Source organism: Hippichthys cyanospilos, chromosome 3, assembly GCF_059441005.1.
Source record: "Hippichthys cyanospilos isolate Australia breed blue-spotted pipefish chromosome 3, RoL_Hcya_1.0, whole genome shotgun sequence".
NCBI classification, from domain to species: Eukaryota; Metazoa; Chordata; class Actinopteri; order Syngnathiformes; family Syngnathidae; genus Hippichthys; species Hippichthys cyanospilos.
In genome coordinates, this window is record NC_142371.1 from 2,582,897 (window position 1) to 2,603,777 (window position 20,881).

General features: G+C 38.4%; 4 protein-coding genes across 5 annotated transcripts; all 4 read left to right on the plus strand.

The window, feature by feature from the left end:
* The first annotated feature begins 372 nt into the window (after positions 1 to 372).
* On the plus strand, positions 373 to 3,090 carry LOC148425425 (protein lifeguard 1-like). The gene is made up of 6 exons (XM_088410985.1): positions 373 to 658; positions 728 to 834; positions 1,747 to 1,947; positions 2,107 to 2,235; positions 2,318 to 2,461; positions 2,715 to 3,090. The coding sequence occupies exons 1-6, from the start codon at positions 439 to 441 to the stop codon at positions 2,865 to 2,867; spliced, it is 954 nt and encodes a 317-aa protein (XP_088267111.1). The 5' UTR covers positions 373 to 438; the 3' UTR covers positions 2,868 to 3,090.
* A 158-nt stretch (positions 3,091 to 3,248) lies between these two features.
* Positions 3,249 to 10,742, plus strand: LOC148425426 (sphingomyelin phosphodiesterase 5-like). Of its 2 annotated transcripts, none has more exons than XM_088410983.1 (8): positions 3,249 to 4,311; positions 6,199 to 7,321; positions 8,915 to 8,990; positions 9,052 to 9,192; positions 9,274 to 9,363; positions 9,446 to 9,509; positions 9,581 to 9,740; positions 9,887 to 10,742. In XM_088410983.1, the coding sequence occupies exons 2-8, from the start codon at positions 6,275 to 6,277 to the stop codon at positions 9,977 to 9,979; spliced, it is 1,671 nt and encodes a 556-aa protein (XP_088267109.1). In that variant the 5' UTR covers positions 3,249 to 4,311; positions 6,199 to 6,274; the 3' UTR covers positions 9,980 to 10,742. The 2 variants fall into 2 exon arrangements, with proteins under 2 accessions (XP_088267109.1, XP_088267110.1); XM_088410984.1 differs by lacking the exon at positions 3,249 to 4,311 and adding an exon at positions 5,520 to 5,640.
* A 911-nt stretch (positions 10,743 to 11,653) lies between these two features.
* Positions 11,654 to 13,820, plus strand: LOC148425427 (mitochondrial assembly of ribosomal large subunit protein 1-like). The gene is made up of 4 exons (XM_088410993.1): positions 11,654 to 12,050; positions 13,059 to 13,234; positions 13,325 to 13,406; positions 13,516 to 13,820. The coding sequence occupies exons 1-4, from the start codon at positions 11,738 to 11,740 to the stop codon at positions 13,668 to 13,670; spliced, it is 726 nt and encodes a 241-aa protein (XP_088267119.1). The 5' UTR covers positions 11,654 to 11,737; the 3' UTR covers positions 13,671 to 13,820.
* A 4,718-nt stretch (positions 13,821 to 18,538) lies between these two features.
* On the plus strand, positions 18,539 to 20,396 carry LOC148425428 (peptide YY-like). Its single transcript, XM_088410434.1, has 4 exons — positions 18,539 to 18,647; positions 18,793 to 18,970; positions 19,062 to 19,151; positions 20,206 to 20,396. Exons 2-4 carry the CDS (start codon positions 18,807 to 18,809, stop codon positions 20,228 to 20,230), a joined length of 279 nt encoding a protein of 92 aa, XP_088266560.1. The 5' UTR covers positions 18,539 to 18,647; positions 18,793 to 18,806; the 3' UTR covers positions 20,231 to 20,396.
* The last annotated feature ends 485 nt before the right edge of the window (positions 20,397 to 20,881 follow it).

The following is a 20,881-nucleotide window of genomic DNA, read 5'->3' on the forward strand; positions in this document are numbered from 1 at the left end:
ACATAACACTTGTTAACTGTGTCATCTGATAAAGCGTGTGTACTAAAAAAACTGCGTCATTGTTTGGCAGCTTACAATAGTGGTGATTTTTTTTTTTTTTTTTACATAAAACTGAGTTTTTATAATGTGTATCATATTGATTTTGCAACTACTGTATATAAAAAAAAAGTGGTCAATGATTAACCCGCAATACTCAACGCTACATGTTTAGCTTTTCTGACTTTTCTAACATCTAAGAAGTTAAACGTTAGCGTTTGAAAAACTTGCCACATCTAGCAACAAAAACTCGCGTATCGTTGGAGGAGCGACGAACGCAGGGCCAAGAAATGTGTGAATCACGTGATCTTGACGTCACCGCACTGTTGGGGGCGTGTTTTCCCAACCATTCGGTATAATTATTGAACACAAACCGGACGTCCACAATCGGTTGTAGCCGAAATGGCCACTGATAAAACTGGGTACACTCTCCTAAATGAGGAACTGCCGCCACCGCAAACGTCGTTCGCTACCACGGCAAGCCCGAACATGGTCGTGGACTCTCCCGGGGGTTTTCCACTACCTCCGCCGGCTGCCTTTGGGCCTGGTGTACCTGGAGCCTTCGGTATGGACAAGCAACCGTATTCTCCACCTGCCTATGGCTTCCACGACAACGTTAGCGGTAAGCAATTTTGAGGTGTTTTTTTTTCTTTCGCTTTCAGTGACATGTGTATTTTTGTTGACACTTCAGGTGATGCTTACCGCCACAGTGAGGAGGATCCACCACCATTTCATGACAACGACGACTTCGGTTATGGTTTAGACAACAAAACCATAAGAAGAGCTTTCATTCGGAAGGTAGGGGGCGGTGTACGCTGAAAAAAAAAAATCAGCCAAACAATGAAATTATTTGAATTATTAATTACTGGATGCACAATGGCCATTGTTTTATATCCTTTTTTGAGCCAAGACATCTCTCAAATAACACCTCCTTCCCCAAAACAAGAAAGCAAATCTGGCTCAAAAGTACAGTGTCAGTTTGACTTACTCCTGACCTAATTTTCCAAGATACAAATTGTTTCATAGCCGTTTTTTGTTTGTTTGTTTGTTTTTACTATGACTTGCAAGCAAAAAAAATTCACCAGTTGATGACAGCAAACTCAACTCACTTTCAGATTTAAACTAAATCTGAAACAAGGAGAAATATGTTGCTTACAATGGTTACTTTTAATATTCACTACCATAATGCCAACACACGATGCAAAATGCCATGGACAGGCTAAATAATAGCACCTACATATATCGTGTTTTAACACCATTGGTGCAACAGCACATGTAGACAGATAATCTAACCATACTCACAGTAATGCTGTAAATTCTTTAGCCTGTGTTTAATAACAATATTACTGCACCTTACTCAGTTGGTTACTTTGTAACTATAATACCGATATAGTTATTTGATTGAATAATAATCCAATAAAAGCATCCATCTATTCATTTTCTGTAGCCACTTATCCTCACAAGGGCCGCTGGCCTCCTAGTGCCTATCCTGGCTCACTTCGGGCAGTAGGGGACACACACCTTGAACTGGTTGCCAGCCAATTGCAGGGCACACAGAGACAAACAACCATTCACACACACAATTAAGGACAATTTAGTATGTCCAATACACCTGCCATGCATCTTTTTGGAGTGTGGGAGGAAGCTGGAGTGACATATTTGTTAGTCCATAACTTATCATTTTTATTCCGTTTAACTTTCACCCTGCAGGTTTTCTTGGTGCTGACTGCTCAACTGGCAGTGACATTCTCCTTCGTGATGGTTTTCACTTTTGTGGACGAAATCAAGCTGTTTGCGAGGGAGAACTTCTGGCCCTACATTGCGTCCTACATTACATTCTTTGTGAGCATGTGCGCCATCAGCTGCTGTGGAGACCTTCGTAGGAAACATCCATGGAACCTGATTGCATTAGTAAGCCATCTTTTTTCTTTGTTTGTGCTTGTTTTATTTAATGTGATCTGGAGTCTAGAATGAAAATTATGTAAAGGTTGTGCTTATAAAAGTATTATGACTCTAGACAGGCTGTAGGGTTAGGTATTGAAACTAACAATTATTTTTTCTTGTTTGCAGTCAATCCTGACCCTGAGTATGTCATACATGGTGGGAATGATCGCCAGCTTCCATGAAACCGACATAGTGATAATAGCGTTGGGCATCACAGCTGTGGTCTGCTTCACAGTTGTCATCTTTTCTCTCCAGGTTGCCACTTGCCCTTTACGTGCTACTCATTAAGTTTGAGAAACAATGTAAATTTAGTGCCATGCTTGTCATCCTTCCACAGACCAAGTATGACTTCACTTCCTGTTATGGAGTGATGTTTGTCTGCTTGGTTGTCCTCATCCTCTTCGGTCTGCTGTGCATCATCATGCAGAACAGGATCATGAGCATTGTGTATGCTGGGCTTGGAGCCTTGCTTTTCACTTGTGTAAGTCTTCACGCAAAAGCACACTCATTTGCCTACTGATTTGTGATGGATATCAGAAGTTTGCGATAATATTAGTTTTCTTGATATTACTGTGTAATAAACGGCAGTGTCCCTAAAATCTTTTGAAAAAATTGACAATAAAATGCAAAAATAGACTCATTATCATACGTGGGCACAATAACACGAATAGTACGTGAGAATTTCTGTATACCTCTGTAGATGCATTTAAAGAGACTTCTTTCATTTGTTCTAGTTTTTGGCAGTGGACACCCAGCTGCTGCTTGGCAACAAGGAACTGTCCCTGCATCCTGAAGAATATGTCTTTGCTGCACTTAACCTGTATATGGACATCATCAATATCTTCCTCTACATTCTTTCTATTTTGGGAAGAGCCAGGGGCAGCTGAGCTCAAAAACGTGAGAGAAAGTCACATCCGAATGCTGTTCTTGCCGAGTGAGGTCTTGTCGCCTGATTTCCTTTGTTTTCACTGATCAAAGTATTGTGTTAAAGTCTCTTATTTTCACTAAGCCTTTTAAATATCTGTTAGTGGTTATACTATTATGAAGGACTTCGTAGATTTGTTGTTTGTAATATTTTGCCTTATTAAAACCTTTATTAAGTAAATCACAGTCGGTTTAAAAATGTGTTCTATTGAAATTTGTCATACATTTGATCCGTTATTAGTATTTTTTCCATACATGTTTTCTTAAACCCAGATAATTTAATTTTAAACCCGGAAGATTTACAGTGAAATGAAAAACCACTTTTAAAAGAGAATGCTACAGGATTCAAACATTGTTACTCCAGATCAAGTTAATCAAGGGGAAAGTGATGTGTATGCAAAATGACCGTAGGGTTGTTCATCGCAAACCCACTAGCCATTTTATTGATTCTCATCTCCCCCAAAATGTGAAATGCAGGCAGAGTTCAAACATAAGTATTCCAATTTGATCAATATAAATACAAGCTTGATATGGACTTAAGATTTTAACACCTATTCTGTGTGTGAAAAGATTCAACCCTCTAAGTGTTCCTGAAAAACTTAGTTTAAATTGTGGTGTGGTTTCGATTTTAGTTTGTACTTTGACCACAACTCGTTTCTTATCACGGTTTGGCCACACTTTTTTATTGATAGGCATTGAACGCAAACATATTGCGTCGCACAGCCAAGTGCGCAGTGCAGTTTATTTGAATATTGTAAGTAGTTTTTCTTATATTTATATACAGTGTTAATTATTCAACTACATGACATCACAGTAGCCTACACAGTGACAAATACAACTATACTCTGCAGTATACTCTATATTTTTTTATCTACTACATTACTATATTTTATTGTTGGCTATTATGGTGATATTTGGACGACCATGTATTTTTTTGGTGATCATTGAATTACTATATGTCTGTCTGTCTCTAGCTAGCTAGCTAAGTAATTAGCTCTCTTAGCTTTTAGTTTGATCGTGGATTTATTGTATGCAACACATTAAAATTAGAAAAATAAACACTTTTACATACGCATTCAACATGCGGTAAGTTATCAGCTTGTGACTTATAAACTAAAAAGTGACCAGTATTTAGTGGGACTAATAAAAGATAGCTTGTTTTATTAGCCCTAAATGTGTCTGTTGAGGTGGTAATAGCAAATATATAATTTGTATTCACACACTTAAATGATGGAATCAGACAATAATGTATTTGTGAGTTGTTTTGTGCAAGTGTAGCTGGTGCCCGGGTCAGGTATGTTTATCACGTGGGCTCAGGTGCGGTCACGTGATAAACGGGTTAATCCGCCCATGTGACGTCATCAACGTTCAGCTCACTCTGCTCCATAATGAGGGACTGACGACATGGTATGTGTTTATCGAAATTAGACCACTTAATTAATTCATTCGTTTTCTTAGGACGTGGATTTTATTATTGAATACGCGACTACCTGACTTGATAAAATCACATCAGGATGTAATAATAGAGTTCTGCTATACAATGTGCTGTTGAGACGGTCCGCCCCAGTTTCATGCCAATACGTAGGAATGTCTTGAGTTAGCCGTTTGATGCTAGCCAACGGCGTTTGTGTTAGTACTTTTTTTTTTTTTTAATTGCATTCATGCATATGCATTGACCAAACTATAGGCTGTGTTGGGGATGTTAAAAACGGCCACGCACGTATACGACATTGCCCTCGGTATTTAATTTAGATACAACATTGTTAGCTTAGCATACCTATTACCTTATACAGAAGTTGTGACTCGAATCCACACCTGGAGAAGGAAGCAATGGTGTGACGGAAACACGTACGGGAAGTTTCAGTCTCCAGAAATAAAGCAGAATGTATTTCCGCAAATATATGTCACAATACAGTGAAAATGATGAATTAATGCATGATTGATGACTGTGCTTTTCAAGAAAAACGTGTTATTTTCCTGTTATGTTATTTTTCTGACGAGCATGTTGAAAATGAAATTGTCACGTCAATGCAAAGATTTTCAGTGTGTTTTGGTTCACTTTCATGTGTGAGTTCGAATGTCTGCTCCAGCCTCTCTGTGTGGAGTGTTTGCATGTTCCTACTTGTAGTTGCGTGGGTTTTCTCCTGAATTCCAAAGCATAACTTGCTAAAATAATAACCAAAAGATTATGTAGAATATGTAGCACCACATCCTAATGGTTGGCAAGACGGCCTCACAGTTCGGTGGTTCTGGGTTTGAATTTAAACCAACTTGGGGGTCCGACGTTTAGGGGCGCTGAGGTGCTGACTAAGCAAGATAAATTTAACATATTTCACATGTAACACCGTTTCATTCCCACATCTTTATAAACATTCACACATTTTTCTTATGGTAATCCAATCAGTTAGCTTGTCAGTAGTACCTTGATTTCAATGTTAATACACACACTGGACACAAAGCTGGACAAAGCTGACTTCTCCCTTTGAAATTCAAACAGATGATAGCAGTGCTGTACCCAACAACCTTAAATGTTATCTAGCTACAAAAAAAGTAAACTATTCATCCATCCATCCATTTTAGCTGCTTATCCCCACAAGGGTTGCAGGCTGACTGGCGCCTATCTCAGCTGGCTTCGGGCAGAAGGCGGGGGACACCCTGAACTGGTTGCCAGCCAATCGCAGGGTACACAGAGACGAACAACCATTCACACGCCCAATCACACCTAAGGACAATTTAGTATGTACAATTCACCTGCCATGCATGTTTAACTAATCTAATCACATGAATAATAGGCTACAATTTTAACTTACTGGATATGCAACAGTGATGACTGGCAACATTATAATATTATGTTGGTAAAGTATCACATCTTAGCCATTTTAAAAAACACCGATATGGATATGAAAAAAAATCTATTCTCATGAATTTTACTGGTGTTGGGATTCAGTTTAGCAAATTTGGTATAGAAACACCTGTGGGATTGCATGTCATTTTTGTGCCCTGTAAATGGCTGGTGACCTGTCCATAGTTTACCAGCCACCTGGAATGTAGAGATCTTTACTTACACTAAAGACATGTATGTCTTATTTCCTGCTTTGGAGCAGCACAACAGATGATGGATTATAGAAACCCATAATCCATCATCTGTTGTGCTGAAAATGATGCTGTCTTTTTTTTTTTTTTTTTAATCAAAAATGCCAGTGAACTGTCAAAGCTGTATTTACATAGCTCCTTGTCTTGTAAAACCACATTCTATTATGATGCAGTGCTACTTGTGGCTCCTTTCTACTTTAGTGTCCAGTGGAGAGAGAGGAAATGAGGTGACACCTGGTTTTGGTCTTCTGGAGTTTTTAGAAACGGGCCTGGCGGTATGGCCCTGCAGACATCCCCTTTCCCCAACCGGTGCACTGCAGTGGCCCATGCAGCGGGATGGGTGCTGATTCTGCCATGTTTCTGGTTTCTGGACCGCCTCATTGCCGTGTGCAAGTTGACCACCCTCGAACGGAAACGACAGGACACATGCTACCTCTACCCCCTCAAGGTCTTCTTCGGCTCCATCGCCTTCTTTGTTCTGTTTGTGGTGACGGCGCCCGTTGCCTTGCTGGGCTTCCTGTTGTGGGCCCCACTGCAGGCATGCCGTAGACCCTTCTGCTACCACCGAGAGACGGCATCGCTCCAGAGTGAGACGCACAGAGGCTTGGAGCTGGAGGGAAAGGCGTCGTTCGTCTTCGCCTCGGCCAATTTATGTCTTTTACCTGACAGTCTGGCTCGCTTCAACAACCTGGGGCACACCCAGAAAAGGGCCGCTGCTATTGGCGAGTGTATCGCTCAGGGTGTGGGCCGACCCAATATCCGTATCTTTATCGACTCTCCCAGCAGCAGTGGTACTCTCAGCCCTTCCAATAGCATACTTCCCGTATCCAACGCTTCTACATACGGCGCTACGGACAGACCAACTTCCAGAAGTAATGCGGTATATGTACCCATTGAGGATACAAAAGAACCCATCGCTTCCATTCAGCAGAACTCAAACCAAAACTCCAACCAACAGGGCCGAACCGGCCAGCGGACCGCGCCGCGCGCTTTGCTTTCTCAGGGACTCGGGCAGCTTGGCGACGTGCCGTGGGAAGTGTCCACCATGTTTCCCGCCCATGTGGACATTCTCTGTTTAGAGGAGGTATTTGATAAGAGGGCCGCACAGAAACTCACCCGAGCGCTAAGTCCTTTGTTTGCGCACATACTCTATGACATTGGGGGGTATGCCTGCCAACCCCCATGCAGCTGCTCCACCTTTAAGTTCTTCAACAGCGGCCTCTTCCTGGCCAGTCGATTCCCCATCGAGGAAGCTGAGTACCACTGCTTTCCCAACAGCCGAGGTGAAGACGCGCTGGCTGCCAAGGGCCTTCTTTCTGCCAAGGTACTATCAGCGTTTCTCTGATTGGGGCATGTGAAATTTTAACGGTGTTTCTGTAGTTATTATCACATCTAATTGAATGCTGTGACAGGAACAGTAGATGTATTTTCAAACTAAGAGCAAATTAATTGGAACATGAAGCAAGTCATTTACACATTCTTTTACAGTGACTCCATTGGAAAACGTAAGCATTCATTTCATCAAGTTTTAAATGGATGTCATTACTAATGACGTTACCAATGATTAGTAATTAAAACGGATGTTGCTGTATAGAATATAATAGAATACATAGAATATAATACAATGCATGCCTTTATTGTCATTGTATGCAGGTATACAATGAAATTGGGGCATATTAATATTATGAATAAAATATGCTGAGTGATACTACTACAAAAGTAGTTCCACAATTTATTAAATGATGCACGGACGGCGCAGCACAGTTTTGTTTTTTTTTGGATGATGCTCTTTGGTCTGAAATGACATTTATGTTGAATAGTTTTAATTTCTTGACTTATTACCTCACTTGACCCAATTTCAATTAGAAAGAGATTACAAACTTTTGACTACTACCTTATACTGTATTATTACATCTCCGCAGTCACCAGATGGCCCTCACTACAAAAACATGGAATATTAGATAAGCTCATTATTCATCTTTTCTTTTCCAGAGAGCGTCCAACATTGAGTCACGTTTTTACACTTTAAAATGTTATGCTAAAGTAAAACCAAGCCAACCACTGTTCAAGTCAAATGTCAAAAAAAAGTACAGGGTGTCATTAAATTGAAGTCTGCTGTCCCAGTAAACATCAATGGACCTACGGCTTATGGTGCTGTAAAATGTAACTAACAATGCTTTATGTTCATGACCGATTGTTTTTGTTTCACAGAGAGGTTAAAACTATTAATATGTAAGTAATGCCTAAAGTGTCTATTGTTTGAGGAAGTACACTGTTCATTTACTTGTACCAATGATGTGTAATAACAAATAAGAAGCAGTAGCTATTGTGTATTCACTTGTGTATTTGCCGCATGTCTAGTCTGTAAACAAGCACTACAGGTCCGATTTGATGAGTGTCCAAACTTTTTCCTCTGAAGACCGCATACAGATACAACGATGCAAGGGCTTAGTTATATTTTGTTATACTTTAACTTATTATTATTGAAGTTCAAGTATAACAAAATATAACGTAGTCTTTGCATCGTTGCATCTGTATGCGGTCTTCAGAGGAAAAAGTTTGGACACTCATCCCATAGGACCTGTAGTAAAATAGTAATTAAACATTGTAAAAATAAATCACGCAAGCAATTACACATACTCTATAAAAAGTATTTACGAAATGCTATGTCAAGGCTTTCAAATAATTAATGAGGCAAATTAAGATGTTTTTGTCACATTTCTAAAGTTGTCCACCATCAAATCTTTTATCACTTTTTTTTTATATACTAGCATTGTGGGCCGTGTTAAAATGTATTTTTGTTCTATGTCGTAGGGCCGCAAACCTGTAGATGGCATGCCACAAATAGCCCCCGGGCAGTAGTTTGGACACCTCTGTCCTATGCTCTAAGAAGTTTTAAAACAATTTATGTTCCTAGGTGCTGATTGGGAAAAATCAGAAGCAAAGGAAACTGGTTGGTTATTTTAACTGTATTCACCTTCATGCACCAGAAGGTAAGAGACATTTTTTTAGAATAGCTTGGGGAAAAAAATGACATGTGCCTTTTTGAATAAGGTGAAGGCGAGATCCGCTGTACGCAGCTGAACATGGTCACCAAGTGGATTGGTGATTTCCAAGCAGGCACCAGACAGGCTGATGAGGACGTGGTTTTTGATATCCTCTGTGGAGACTTCAACTTTGACAACTGCTCACCCGGTGTGCTTCTAACTCCTGCAATTGCCGTTTCCCCACTCCAATCAGCCCCTCTCGTATCAACCCGTTCTCCTGTCTGTGCAGATGACACCTTGGAACAGAATCACCATCTTTTTGAGGAATACAGAGACCCTTGCAGGGCAGGGCCAGGGAAAGAGAAACCCTGGGTCATTGGTGTGTACATGCTCCATGTGGACAAGCACATGAGGTTCCATTTGAACATCTAATCACATAAAAGGTCATATCTGCATTCCAGGAACGCTGCTAGAACAGCCAACACTGTATGACGAGGATGTAAACACTCCAGAAAACCTCCAAAAGTACTGTAAACATCCCTTGAATTTCAGCTTCACTCAAACAAAGCAAATCACGTATTTGTGTGTCAATGCAGAACGTTGGCCAATGACATGCTGAGAAAGCGTTACATCTGCGCTCCTGTTCCCGCCACCGGCTCGCCATTGGTTTACCCGGAAACCGACCAGCCGTGGATTGGACGAAGGATTGATTACATCCTATTCCGCGAAAAGTCCATTTCCAAGCACTGCCAAACGGTATGTGGCTGCACTTAACATTTTTCACTTTCCGCTCCAGGTCCACCAGTCTGTGGAAGTAACAATATGCTTTGTATGATGTGTTGACAAATATCACGTGCTTGTTTGCTGTTTCTTTTATTTATTTATTTATTTATTTTTTTTAGGAAGTGGAAGAGGTATCATTCATAACACAGCTGGCTGGCCTGACTGACCATATTCCCGTGGGCTTGAGACTGAATGTCAAAATGGACACGTGACTTTGTTAGAACTACTGTAAACATAATTCCATTATAAGAAAAAGGGAACAAAAGGAACTGAAAGTACATGGCTGTGTAGCCATAATAATCTTATGTTTACGTACTGTATTGTGATTTTGAGATACAGTATAATGCGAATGCACTAGAACTCTCAAATATCTCAGGTGGTGTTAGTATGGGTTTCCTCTAAATATTTAAGGTATTGTGTTGCACATTTAGGCTTCTGCATTTTATATACATATTGTTTATTTAATTACAAGAGCTTCCAACAAAATTAAAAAATAATTACTGTTCATTAACTCCTATTACAAGGGGTGGGAATCTGTCTCGCGATTCGATTCATATTTTCGGGTCTACAATTTGATTCAGAATCGATTTTTGATTTAGAATGATTTTCCATTCAAAATCATTTGATGGATAACAGTTTCTGCTTTAATCTTTTGATGTGCAAGAGCAAAAGCGGCTACCATTAGTGTCTGTTTTCCAAGACAGAATGACAAATGATTACAAAGTGTCTTTCTATTTTATTTTTTTACATTTATCAAATTTTGAATTGTAAGGATTGCTCCTTTTCCACAAAAACAGGGTGTGGACAAATAATAGTATTCTATTCTATACTTTGTTTTATTGACATACCAAGCAAGCATCAGGATGGAATATGAAAGCCTTGTTATTTGATTTGATATTCTAAACCTAAGTGACTTGATGGGCCATTTTACTTACTTTTATATTTTACTTAAATAAAGATAAGTTCACCCCATCATTCTTCTTCTATTTAGGCATTTTCAATTATTGCCATTTAATAAATAGATGGCCTTTTTTTCTGTTTGGAGTTAGAAATGTCCAATTCCATTTGAATGCACCTTGTGCAGTATCGTACAATGACCGTAATTAATTATCAGTTTCTTTGAGTTTAAATGGCTGTGTGTTGGTGCTAGTAGGGATCTGATGTGATTGCAGATGAAATCGGAGTTGCAAGGAGGAGTAAAACTAACTGGCACTCATCATCATTGTGAAGGCCAACTTCAAGATAGAAGTGTAGTACAGCCATTGTGTTGACAGCCATGTTTTTTGTTTGTTCGTTTTTCAAGTTGGCCTTTGCAGCACATGCGTTTGGCATGTGATGTGATGTTGTGTCCTCCTTGGCAGTGCACGTTCAGCGTATTTATATCAAAATCTGCATCACATTAAATGATTTTTTTATAATGTTTTTTTTTTTTGCCCCACCTCTACCTATTACATTGCCATTCCACTGCTGACATCGTGACACACTTCTCATGTCATATCTCATTTAAAGCTATCAGTTGCCACAAGCCAGCACAACCAGAAAATCATGTTTGCATTTGTTATCGTTCAGCCTCACCACATGTGTGAGGCTCCAGAAGGGAAATCAAAACATGTTTGGCGAAATTAAGTGACTCACAAGGATTTAGTGGTACTTGGCTTCCTAAATATCCCTCTAAATATCTCTCCAATGGTCAAAGGTTAAATTGTTGTGCTATTATTTGAATCCAAAAATCTAACTATTGAAAATTGAAACCTTGAATGGTATGTAGCAGGTATACTGTATTTCGAAATGAGGTTTTATTTGTTGATCAATTTTCGGTTGCAATCAGTAGAGGGCGATATGTGCACATAACCCGATGGCACAGCAAACGAAGAACACATGCAGACCAATCAAAATCCAAGGACGTATCTTGCTTCCGTGTTTACGCGATAGTGTAGAATGTAGTGTGTTCGCGCAGGTACTATTACAGAATGAATATTTTAAAGTGCATTAACCCACTCGTATGCACGAGTAGGATATTAGTTGAACATAGTCGCGTCTTTACAAAACTCTGCTTGGTGGCTGAAGTTCCGCTTCGTTGCCATTTCTTTCCGCGACACTTGGCCACACATTCAACCTCATGCTCGCCTCTCCACCATAAATCTACTCTTCATTTTTACACAAAAAGATGCTTTTCTGAAATGGACGTCGGCCGCAGTCATTTACTGACGAAGGCTGACGTTATTCCGGATGAATCACACGAGATGGATGGCGACTCTAATGACAAACGTCACCCGAGTCAAAGTAAGTGAGTTAAAACGTTCTGTTTGATTTCATTATACACACCGAGGGGTGTCATTTGATCCCGCTGGGCGTTTTAAAAGATGTTAATTTCCTGCATTGCAAAGATTGGTGAAATTGAAGTCGCGTTGAGAAAGTAATTACAGTACTGTATTCACATAAAGTGGCTTCAATTAGCAGGGTGTCAATGTCCTAGTTTCCTATTTTCAAGATATTATGTATTTGGAGAACCAGGAAGAAGAAGAGTTCCTTTCATAATTTCTTACTGAACTATCCCTTTATTTCAGCTCAGACCGCATTCTGAAATAACCATGCCATTAATTGTATCCTATCCATTAGAGTTGAGTCGCCAAAACTAATTTCAATATATATATATATATATATATATATATATATATATATATATATATATATATATATATATATATATATATATATATATATATATATATATATATATAATGAAATACACACACACACACATAGTTATCAGTAACTAGCTACAGTTAACCATCTGAGGCTCAAAGGAAGCTTCAGCAACAAGAAAAATCTGATATTTTGGTGAAAATGTCTTATGAGCTAAGAATATGCAACGATTGGTCAGAGAGTGGTTAGCGCGTCCGCCTCACAATTCAAAAGTCCAGAGTTCAAACGTCTGGCCACTCCGGTTTCCGCCCACATTACAAAAATTTGCATGGAAGGTGTAGTGAACACACTAAATTGTCCATAGGTGTAATTGGGTGCATGCGTGGTTGTCAGGAATTTCATTGTGTGGTATTACTATGTATATGACAATAAAACTCTTGAATCTTGAAATAGGGCTAATAAAATATGAATGTGAAATAATTAGTGCATCATCATTTCAATGCTCCAAATATGCAACATCTTCGTTGAGGGGGCTAACTAAAAATGTAGCACTTAGTACCTCTAAGTATACTTTCATTCACTTATGCACGTGACTATGTCCAGCAAGTGCCAGTAGATGTTTTTCATGACTGTTGTATTCTGCAGGGCCCTCTGAGACATTCAACCTGGATGTACTTGTGGCGCTCCTGCGTCAGGAAAATGCCGCGGACATCTGTGTTATCAAAGTACCCGAGCACATCAAATACACCGAGCATTTCATCGTTGTCAGCGGCGTTTCACCGAGACACCTGCGCGCAATGGCATTTTATGCCGTTAAAGTAGTAAGTGGCCTGCAGTTTCTCAATTTAATTCGGACATCCTCAAGCAGAGTTCTTTCTTTTTTAAAAAACAATAATTACTTCATCCTTTAGTACAAATTCTTGAGGAAAGATCCTGATGCGCATGTTAAGATCGAAGGAAAGTCTGCAGATGATTGGATGTGCGTTGATTTTGGTACGTAAGATTTTCTTCTTTTTTACATAACGTACTGGAAAATGGATGGATGTTATTTCGAGGGTTGCATTTGCTGGTGTAAATTTCTCATGTCGTTTGTGTCCTGCAGGCAATATAGTTGTTCACTTCATGCTTCCAGAGACGAGAGAGTTGTATGAACTGGAAAAATTGTGGACTCTGCGCTCCTATGACGAGCAATTAAGCCGAATCCCCAATGAGAAGCTGCCAGAAGACTTCATATATGACCTAGAAGATATTAAATGACAAAACACTTTCTAATCTGTGTTTTTTTTATGTATCATGCAAAAGTCTCTGGACATGTTTATTTATGTTTTAACATGATTTGTCATTTGCCAGCATGCGTTTTGTTTAGAAATGACATGTCAGTTTAAAATAAATGAATATTTTTCTAAATGAGTCTTAGCCCATTATTTAGCTTTTGGTGATCCAAAATGACATCATCACATTATAAACATCATCTCTTGTAATAGATGATTAATACATAGATAGATGCTTATAATATGTATATCGTACCACTGCAATAAAACTCCTTGGATATAGAAATCATCATTTGAACTGCCCAGTAATGTTGTTAGGCAAAGGGGAGCAATCAAATTATATTACCACCAAACAGTGTAAATTGAATTGTGGGATTTTTGTATCATTATAGTCCATAGTAAATATTTAATTTTGAAGCTGGGCATCTTAATGTAATTTTTTTTAACTGCCAACATTTTCAGCGTGCTTCTACACGTTTCTTACTTTTTGTTATTTACAATAGTGATACAAATTGATAGTTAACAGTTTAGTGGTGTGTCGTTTCACTGCATTGAGTCGATAATGTTTAAAGGTTTGTAAACTAGTCGTTCTTGAAACTGAAATGCCACAACTGAAAATGAAGTGCCACAGAAATAAAATACTGACTCCCAAATACCACAAAAACGACCAACATGAAAATACAGGAGTAGGTCTTCACCAAAATTATTATATTGCAACTAACAATATGTACAGTTTAAACATAAACATAGTGGCTATATACATTAAAATGGTTCTAAAAGACATTTTGAAAGATTTAACTTCCAAATGTGCAAGTGATGTTTTAATTTAGTATTCAAGATTTGCATAACAGATCAGTGGCCTAGCAAGTGACCGTTCTGTTCCATTGACCCTCCTGTGAGTCACACTGGATCAGAACATTAGCAAAATGTCCAAATAATGATTTTAGTGATTAGCACCCTACTTTGTGCCGGTCGGTTGGAATTTTATTCACACAGGACGATGCGTTACACCAATGCGGAGCATGACAGAAGATGTGGATAAAGGATGGACAATAACAGGTAAAGCATTCCTCAATCAAGTTTTGGTTCTACTAGAACTTTTAGCCTGCTGTGGCCAGTGTTGTGATCGGTCGCCACGCGGTCATTCTACCAATTTCACTCATTCCCATTAATGGCCATCGCGTTTACATGCCGTGAAAGAAATATGAGGTTTCTTCACTTTAAGACACCACAACTCATTACGAAGACAGCGGAATGATTTTAAAGCAGAAATGGACAAACTTTTCGCTCACACTGTCACTCTCTCAGTGAGTCACTAATGAGTAGTGGTACGCTCACTTGACTTTGGTTCAGACAGAACGAGTTCAGCTCCCACCGAGTCACCTGATTGTGAGTAGTCCTTTACAGCTCCAATATAAGCTGCATCAAAAATCACTTTACAATTCACAATAGTAATACTTCTCACTTTGAGTTAAATTGTTAGAATTAAACAATCTAGTTTTGCTGTTGATGTATGTAGACTTACATTGTATATTTGAGTGCTTTCTCACTTTCGAAGCACCAGTGTTTCACATGAGCCCACATAACACCTTTTGTTTTTACCTTTCTTTCATTAACTTTGTGAACTTCATAGTCTCCTTTGTAACTTGTGTATTCCCCACCCCCCCAAAAAAATTACATCTAGAAAAAAAACTAATGAATGACAACGTTATTGGAGGATATGGCACAGGTCTCTGCTGTTTGTAGCTAGTCGCTAATGGAGAGGGCCATCAGAGAGTTAGTATCGATCCTTTATTTATTTATTTTGATTTCTCATGGGTCCCTCATGCACTTCCTTTTTCGAGCACACACTTGGGTTATTTATTCGTTTATTTAACATATTTTCTATTTCAAGTTTACCTGAGTGTAGTCCTACTTTGATTCAAATACATAAAATTAGGCTTCAAAATTCCATCTAAATAATTAATCCGTGGGCGTGTCTGATAAATGGGTTTAAACCAGACCCCCAACTGTCTCCTGTCAATCAAATAGCACTACTTTGACCATGAAAAACAAATGCAACTTCCTCTAGCACCTTTAGTTTTATTACACATCCCTCGATACGCACTTCCTCTTGTCTGACAATGAGACGCTCTAAAGTGGACACAATAATGCAGTGATGCCATTTGGGGCGGTATAGTTAGCTAGCTAACTGCACAGTGTAATTGTGCTGGTTAACCACTGCTGCGAATAAAGGCGCCCAAGTTCCTCCACAATGGGGAGGCTGGATTCGTTGAATACTATACTTGGATCTCTATTTAGAAACAAATCTCTCAATTCACCCTACACGGTTTTTAACAACACAAGAAAATCAAACTGCAGCCGCATTAATAAACAATAAACATGTTAAATTAGTAACTGTGTGCCAGGTTTTTTTTTAAGCATTTTTTGTCTTTTAGCACGATTGTTGGTAAAGTTTTATTATGTGGTGTTTTTTTTTTTTTTTTTTTTAATTAGACATTCAGCTCATGGTCAAACTCAGATATATTACTTGAACATGGCAGTTCCCTAATCATTTGCATTCATTTGCATAAATCACATTAGTCACAAAACTAACATTCTCCTGCCCTCATGTTTCATTTGCAACTGTTGCTCTTATTTTCTTTGGGCTAAGATGACTTTAATCTTATTTTAATTGTATGATTCTAATAGCATATGAGAATGCAAATGTGTGACTGTTGTCCTTGTTTTTTTGGGAGGGCTATAAGTTGTTTTTGCAAATTTCCTGCAAAGACTTTGTTCCACCAATCCACCGTAATGCTCTTCTCGTTCTCCCAAAGTAGTTGTGTTAAATTGCCCGTCATTTAGGGCCTGAAAGCTTTTGAGACCTCCATTACTTCCACCTCAAACATTTTAGGACTGACCATTTTTATATGATTTTGGAGCGGTGTGCACTCTTTTTGCCAACAAAAGGCTTGAGTTACTGTTTGAAGTTGTTTCCTGTGTGGGTGGCTGTGCTGCTGTTTACAATACATTCAAATCTCGCTGATGTGTCGGCAAAGTCTATTTGTGTGCATGCTGTAATGTCTATGTAACTTTGCTTTTGTTTAGCTATTAGCTCGGATTAATTTTGTTATTTGCGTCTTAGCGCAGACTCTGCTTTCGTCAACAGACCAGAGTGATCGCATTTCTACTTAATGTGAATACACATCATCATCAGCCATTGTTAGCAGTTCGGCATTGTTACGGCTGAAAAATAAAATCCCTACACTTTTTGTCAGCAGTGCACATAATGATTTAGTCTCCCCATTCATTTTCTTATTTAATATTTAAAGGCTGCAAATTGAAATCAATTGTACGCCAGCCTGTGAGTGTTTGTGCAATTCATTTAAGTTTAATGTCTTAATGGACGCGGGCTGCTTAGGAGCTGATCATGTTGTAAAACACAACATTTGCTGGGATGTAATTCAAAAGGTATTGATCCTCTGGTGCACATGTGGACTCCTTGCACTCTAATGCACTTACGCTGCAGGACAGCCACACTTCCTATTCTATTGTATTGTGGATACTGTGATGTCCAAAAGTATTTGGATTATGATTGTACTCGCAATAAATTGCTTCTGTTGAATTAATCAGTCATCATGAAATTCTTGTACACGTTCCACGTGTTGCTCAATGAAGGTGTCTCATAAAATGAGATTAAATAGAACGTGATTTAGGCATTTCCGAATGTGCTGACCCTTGAAGAAACTCTCATTTTGTGATGCTCACATATCCACATTGTCTGAGTGAAATGCTAATTGATGTAAAAACACGTCAGAAATTCATTTAAAAGAATGCAGTCATTTTGCTCACTGAAACGCGTTGCTAAGTTACATCCACCGTCATGCTCATTAAATGCTAACTTTCGTCAGAAAGGTTTATTAATAAACTAGCGTATTTTTTTGTGTGAAAAAACATTGCCCGCTTAATATCAAGAAAGAAGTATGAGTATAAAATCTAAAATCACAACTTTTTGGGGTGAAATGGGGAAGTCTCAAAACAATGAAATAAAACTATTAACACGAGATTGAACTTTTTTGCCCAAGTACTAGTCAGTGCAGAAAATGTAGATCCCCTGAATGAAATCACTGTAATTCTCAAAGGGCAAATGCCGTGAAATCTAAAGTTTTCAACTTCAAACCAGTATTAACCCTTGTGCCGTATTTTGATAATTTTTGGGTCCTTTTTTCCCCCATGTCATTCTCGCAGTATTTTCATGATAGTGTGATAACTAAGTGGTCATGCCATGTTCAACTTTGATATGATGTCAACCATCTGGGTGAAATTTCAGCTACTTAATGTCTTCTATTAATATGATAATTGATGTGAATGCCTTTGAGGTAAAATTCAAAAGATTGGGCAAAATACTGCCCATTCTATTCCAAATTCTTCAGCAAGATGACGGTCCTCATATTTCAGCCTCCGCATCACAGTTCCTTAAAGCCAAAAAAAGGTCAAGTTGCTCCAGAATCGACCAGCCGAGTCACCAACCATGCACATTACTGATCTGGTCCGAGATGAGATAAAACCAAAGAATCTCGAACTGTGGAAGTCCTGAAAGTTTGCTTTACAAAAAAAAAAATCAAGAATGAAACATTTCATGCGTCATTGATGTTCATGAGTGATTCACAAGTGAAATGATGTGCAACATGTGAGAAGATGGGAAAGGTCAGCTTTATTTGGTGTCTTACACATGTATTTAGTCATAAAGGCACAAAATAGTGACATTGGTGTCTTTGGCAGAGATTACTAATTGAATGAGGCTGTGGATGTATCTCAGGAGGGTTGTTAAAGTGAGTGAAACTCGCCCCCTCCCCTGCCCTCCCACTCCCACTCCATTTGACACACCCTGTATAAAGCACCAGGAGCGCTGGGAGTCTGACAGAAGAGCTTGGAAAACATTGGAAGTCAACCCGCTGCACAATTTTCAGCCTCTACCAACGTACGTCATTCAGGATGACCACTTATTTGCTTTTTGGGTTAAGAAATTATGCTTTTTTTTTCCCCCCCTCTCTTTCTGGATACTGGATGAATACTGCTAATGTTATGATTGTAAAGTTTTTGTTTGATTGATGTGATCCATCCAGGATTCTCTGCTGGGATGTCGCTGGTTGTGCTTCTCTGTCTTCTGACTGCTTGCGTTCACTCGGGCATCGATGCGTATCCGCGCAAGCCTGTCAGCCCCAAAGCAGGAGCACCCCCTGAGGAAATGGCCAAATACTACTCGGCGCTCAGACACTACATCAACCTCATTACGAGGCAGAGGTGAGTGACGTGGACATCGTGTTGTAATTGCTGTTCTTGACATATTGACATATTAGTATTGACATATTGCCTGGATCTTATCCCTGCACAGGTACGGAAAAAGAGATGTTCCAGACACAATGTTTTCTGATATGTTTTTAAAAGAGAGCACAGAGACTATACCTGGGTCCAATTATGACAGGTAGGATTTTTTTTTAATTACTCGTACATTGTTATACTTTATACCTTGAGTCTTTATCAGTTAAAACATTACTGCCTGTATGTTTTGATCCATTTATACCATTTGGTGTGTCTTAAATTTTGAGCAATCTTTATAGGGGAGTATTTACCATTTTATCATATATTTGAGGCTATTATTTATTTATTTTTAATTGAACTAATTAAATATTTAAAGTTCACTCGACCAGTAATTTGTCATTTATGGGCAATTAGCATCATATTGTGTCAAAAGGTTACATCCACACATCCACTGACGTCATAGCAACATTCTCAAGAAAAAAAAGGAAAATCCCAGCACTGTGCGCAAAAGAAGACAGATAAAAAGGAATATTGGAAGCTCTGCAAATGATTTTGCGAGATGCTTGTTGAGTGGTCTCTAGGGCACCGTGAATACATCATTTTTTCTTACAAAATTAAGCTTATTCTCGGTAAGATTATAGAGAGTTTTTCAACAAAGGAAATTGAAAAAAAACCCTACAGGGCATGGAGCCGTATCAATGCTTTCATGGACCATATCTGGACCAGTAGTTGCCAATTCCTGCTTTGAATGGATCATGCTATGCAAACCACATTTTATACTTTATTTTTATATTTATGATATTTATAAAATTCAATACAGTACTTCTGAATTTGAGAAGACACATTTTATTTCTCAGCATCCATGTTACTCGAATGAAAATTACTTGAATAAGTAAGATTTCCTCGAAGGAATATAATATTGTCTCTCATTATAAGAAAACACAAACATATTTGAAGATTTTTTTAATTACATTTTTCTATTTATTCATTTCAATACCTAGGAGGGCACTTACTTTACTTTGTATACATTTTTGCTGTTGTATATAGCCTTGTGTTAATTTTACCTCTTAATTGTACAACTGTATTAGTAATACAGTACATATTAGTAGTATTAGTAACTTACTTACCAACTGATGCGAAAAACCGGTTTACGTTTTTTATTGTTTTTGCAACATGTAGTGTGCTGTATTGTGAATTGTCCCTCTATTGTGTTGTAGGTATGATGACCTGCCAATGTGGTGATGAAGAAGAAGTTGCTTAAAGCTTTTAATTTGGGGGTAACTGTCAAGTTGTGTTGCATGAAATATTGTCTTTATTATGTACGTTGGAAATAATGTTTATCCATGTCTTCTATTGCCCATACTGAAAATGCAGCGTCCCTTACTAAACAGTGCTCTCTAGTGGCAAATTGCGGTACAGTGATATTTTTGGTACTACACTACACTAATGGATTGTGTTTTGTGATTGGGACGGGAATAAAATACAAATATGAACAACTGTTGTGAATCAAAATCTGTGCATTCATTTTAAATTTCCATTTATGATTATTATCTTACTCGTGCTAACCCTTTCCCGGGCAGTGACCACTACAGTAGGCAGCTATTTAATTTCGTTTCATCTGTATGAATGAATAATTTGAAAATACCATTAACATTTTTACGTAGGTTATCATAATTCGTGAATTAAATGGTTTTAATGTCCCCATGCATTTATTTGGCTTCTTTTCCATGTTTCACCGATGGATTAAATGAATTATATTGCTCGTATTAAAAATGCATTTGGTCTGTAGTTTCTCTAATATACAATAAAAGGTAAATACGAAGCTCGAAATGAACAAATTGGGGTTTTTCAAAATATTCAAGCATAATTACATTTTCTGTCAATGATTCTCAA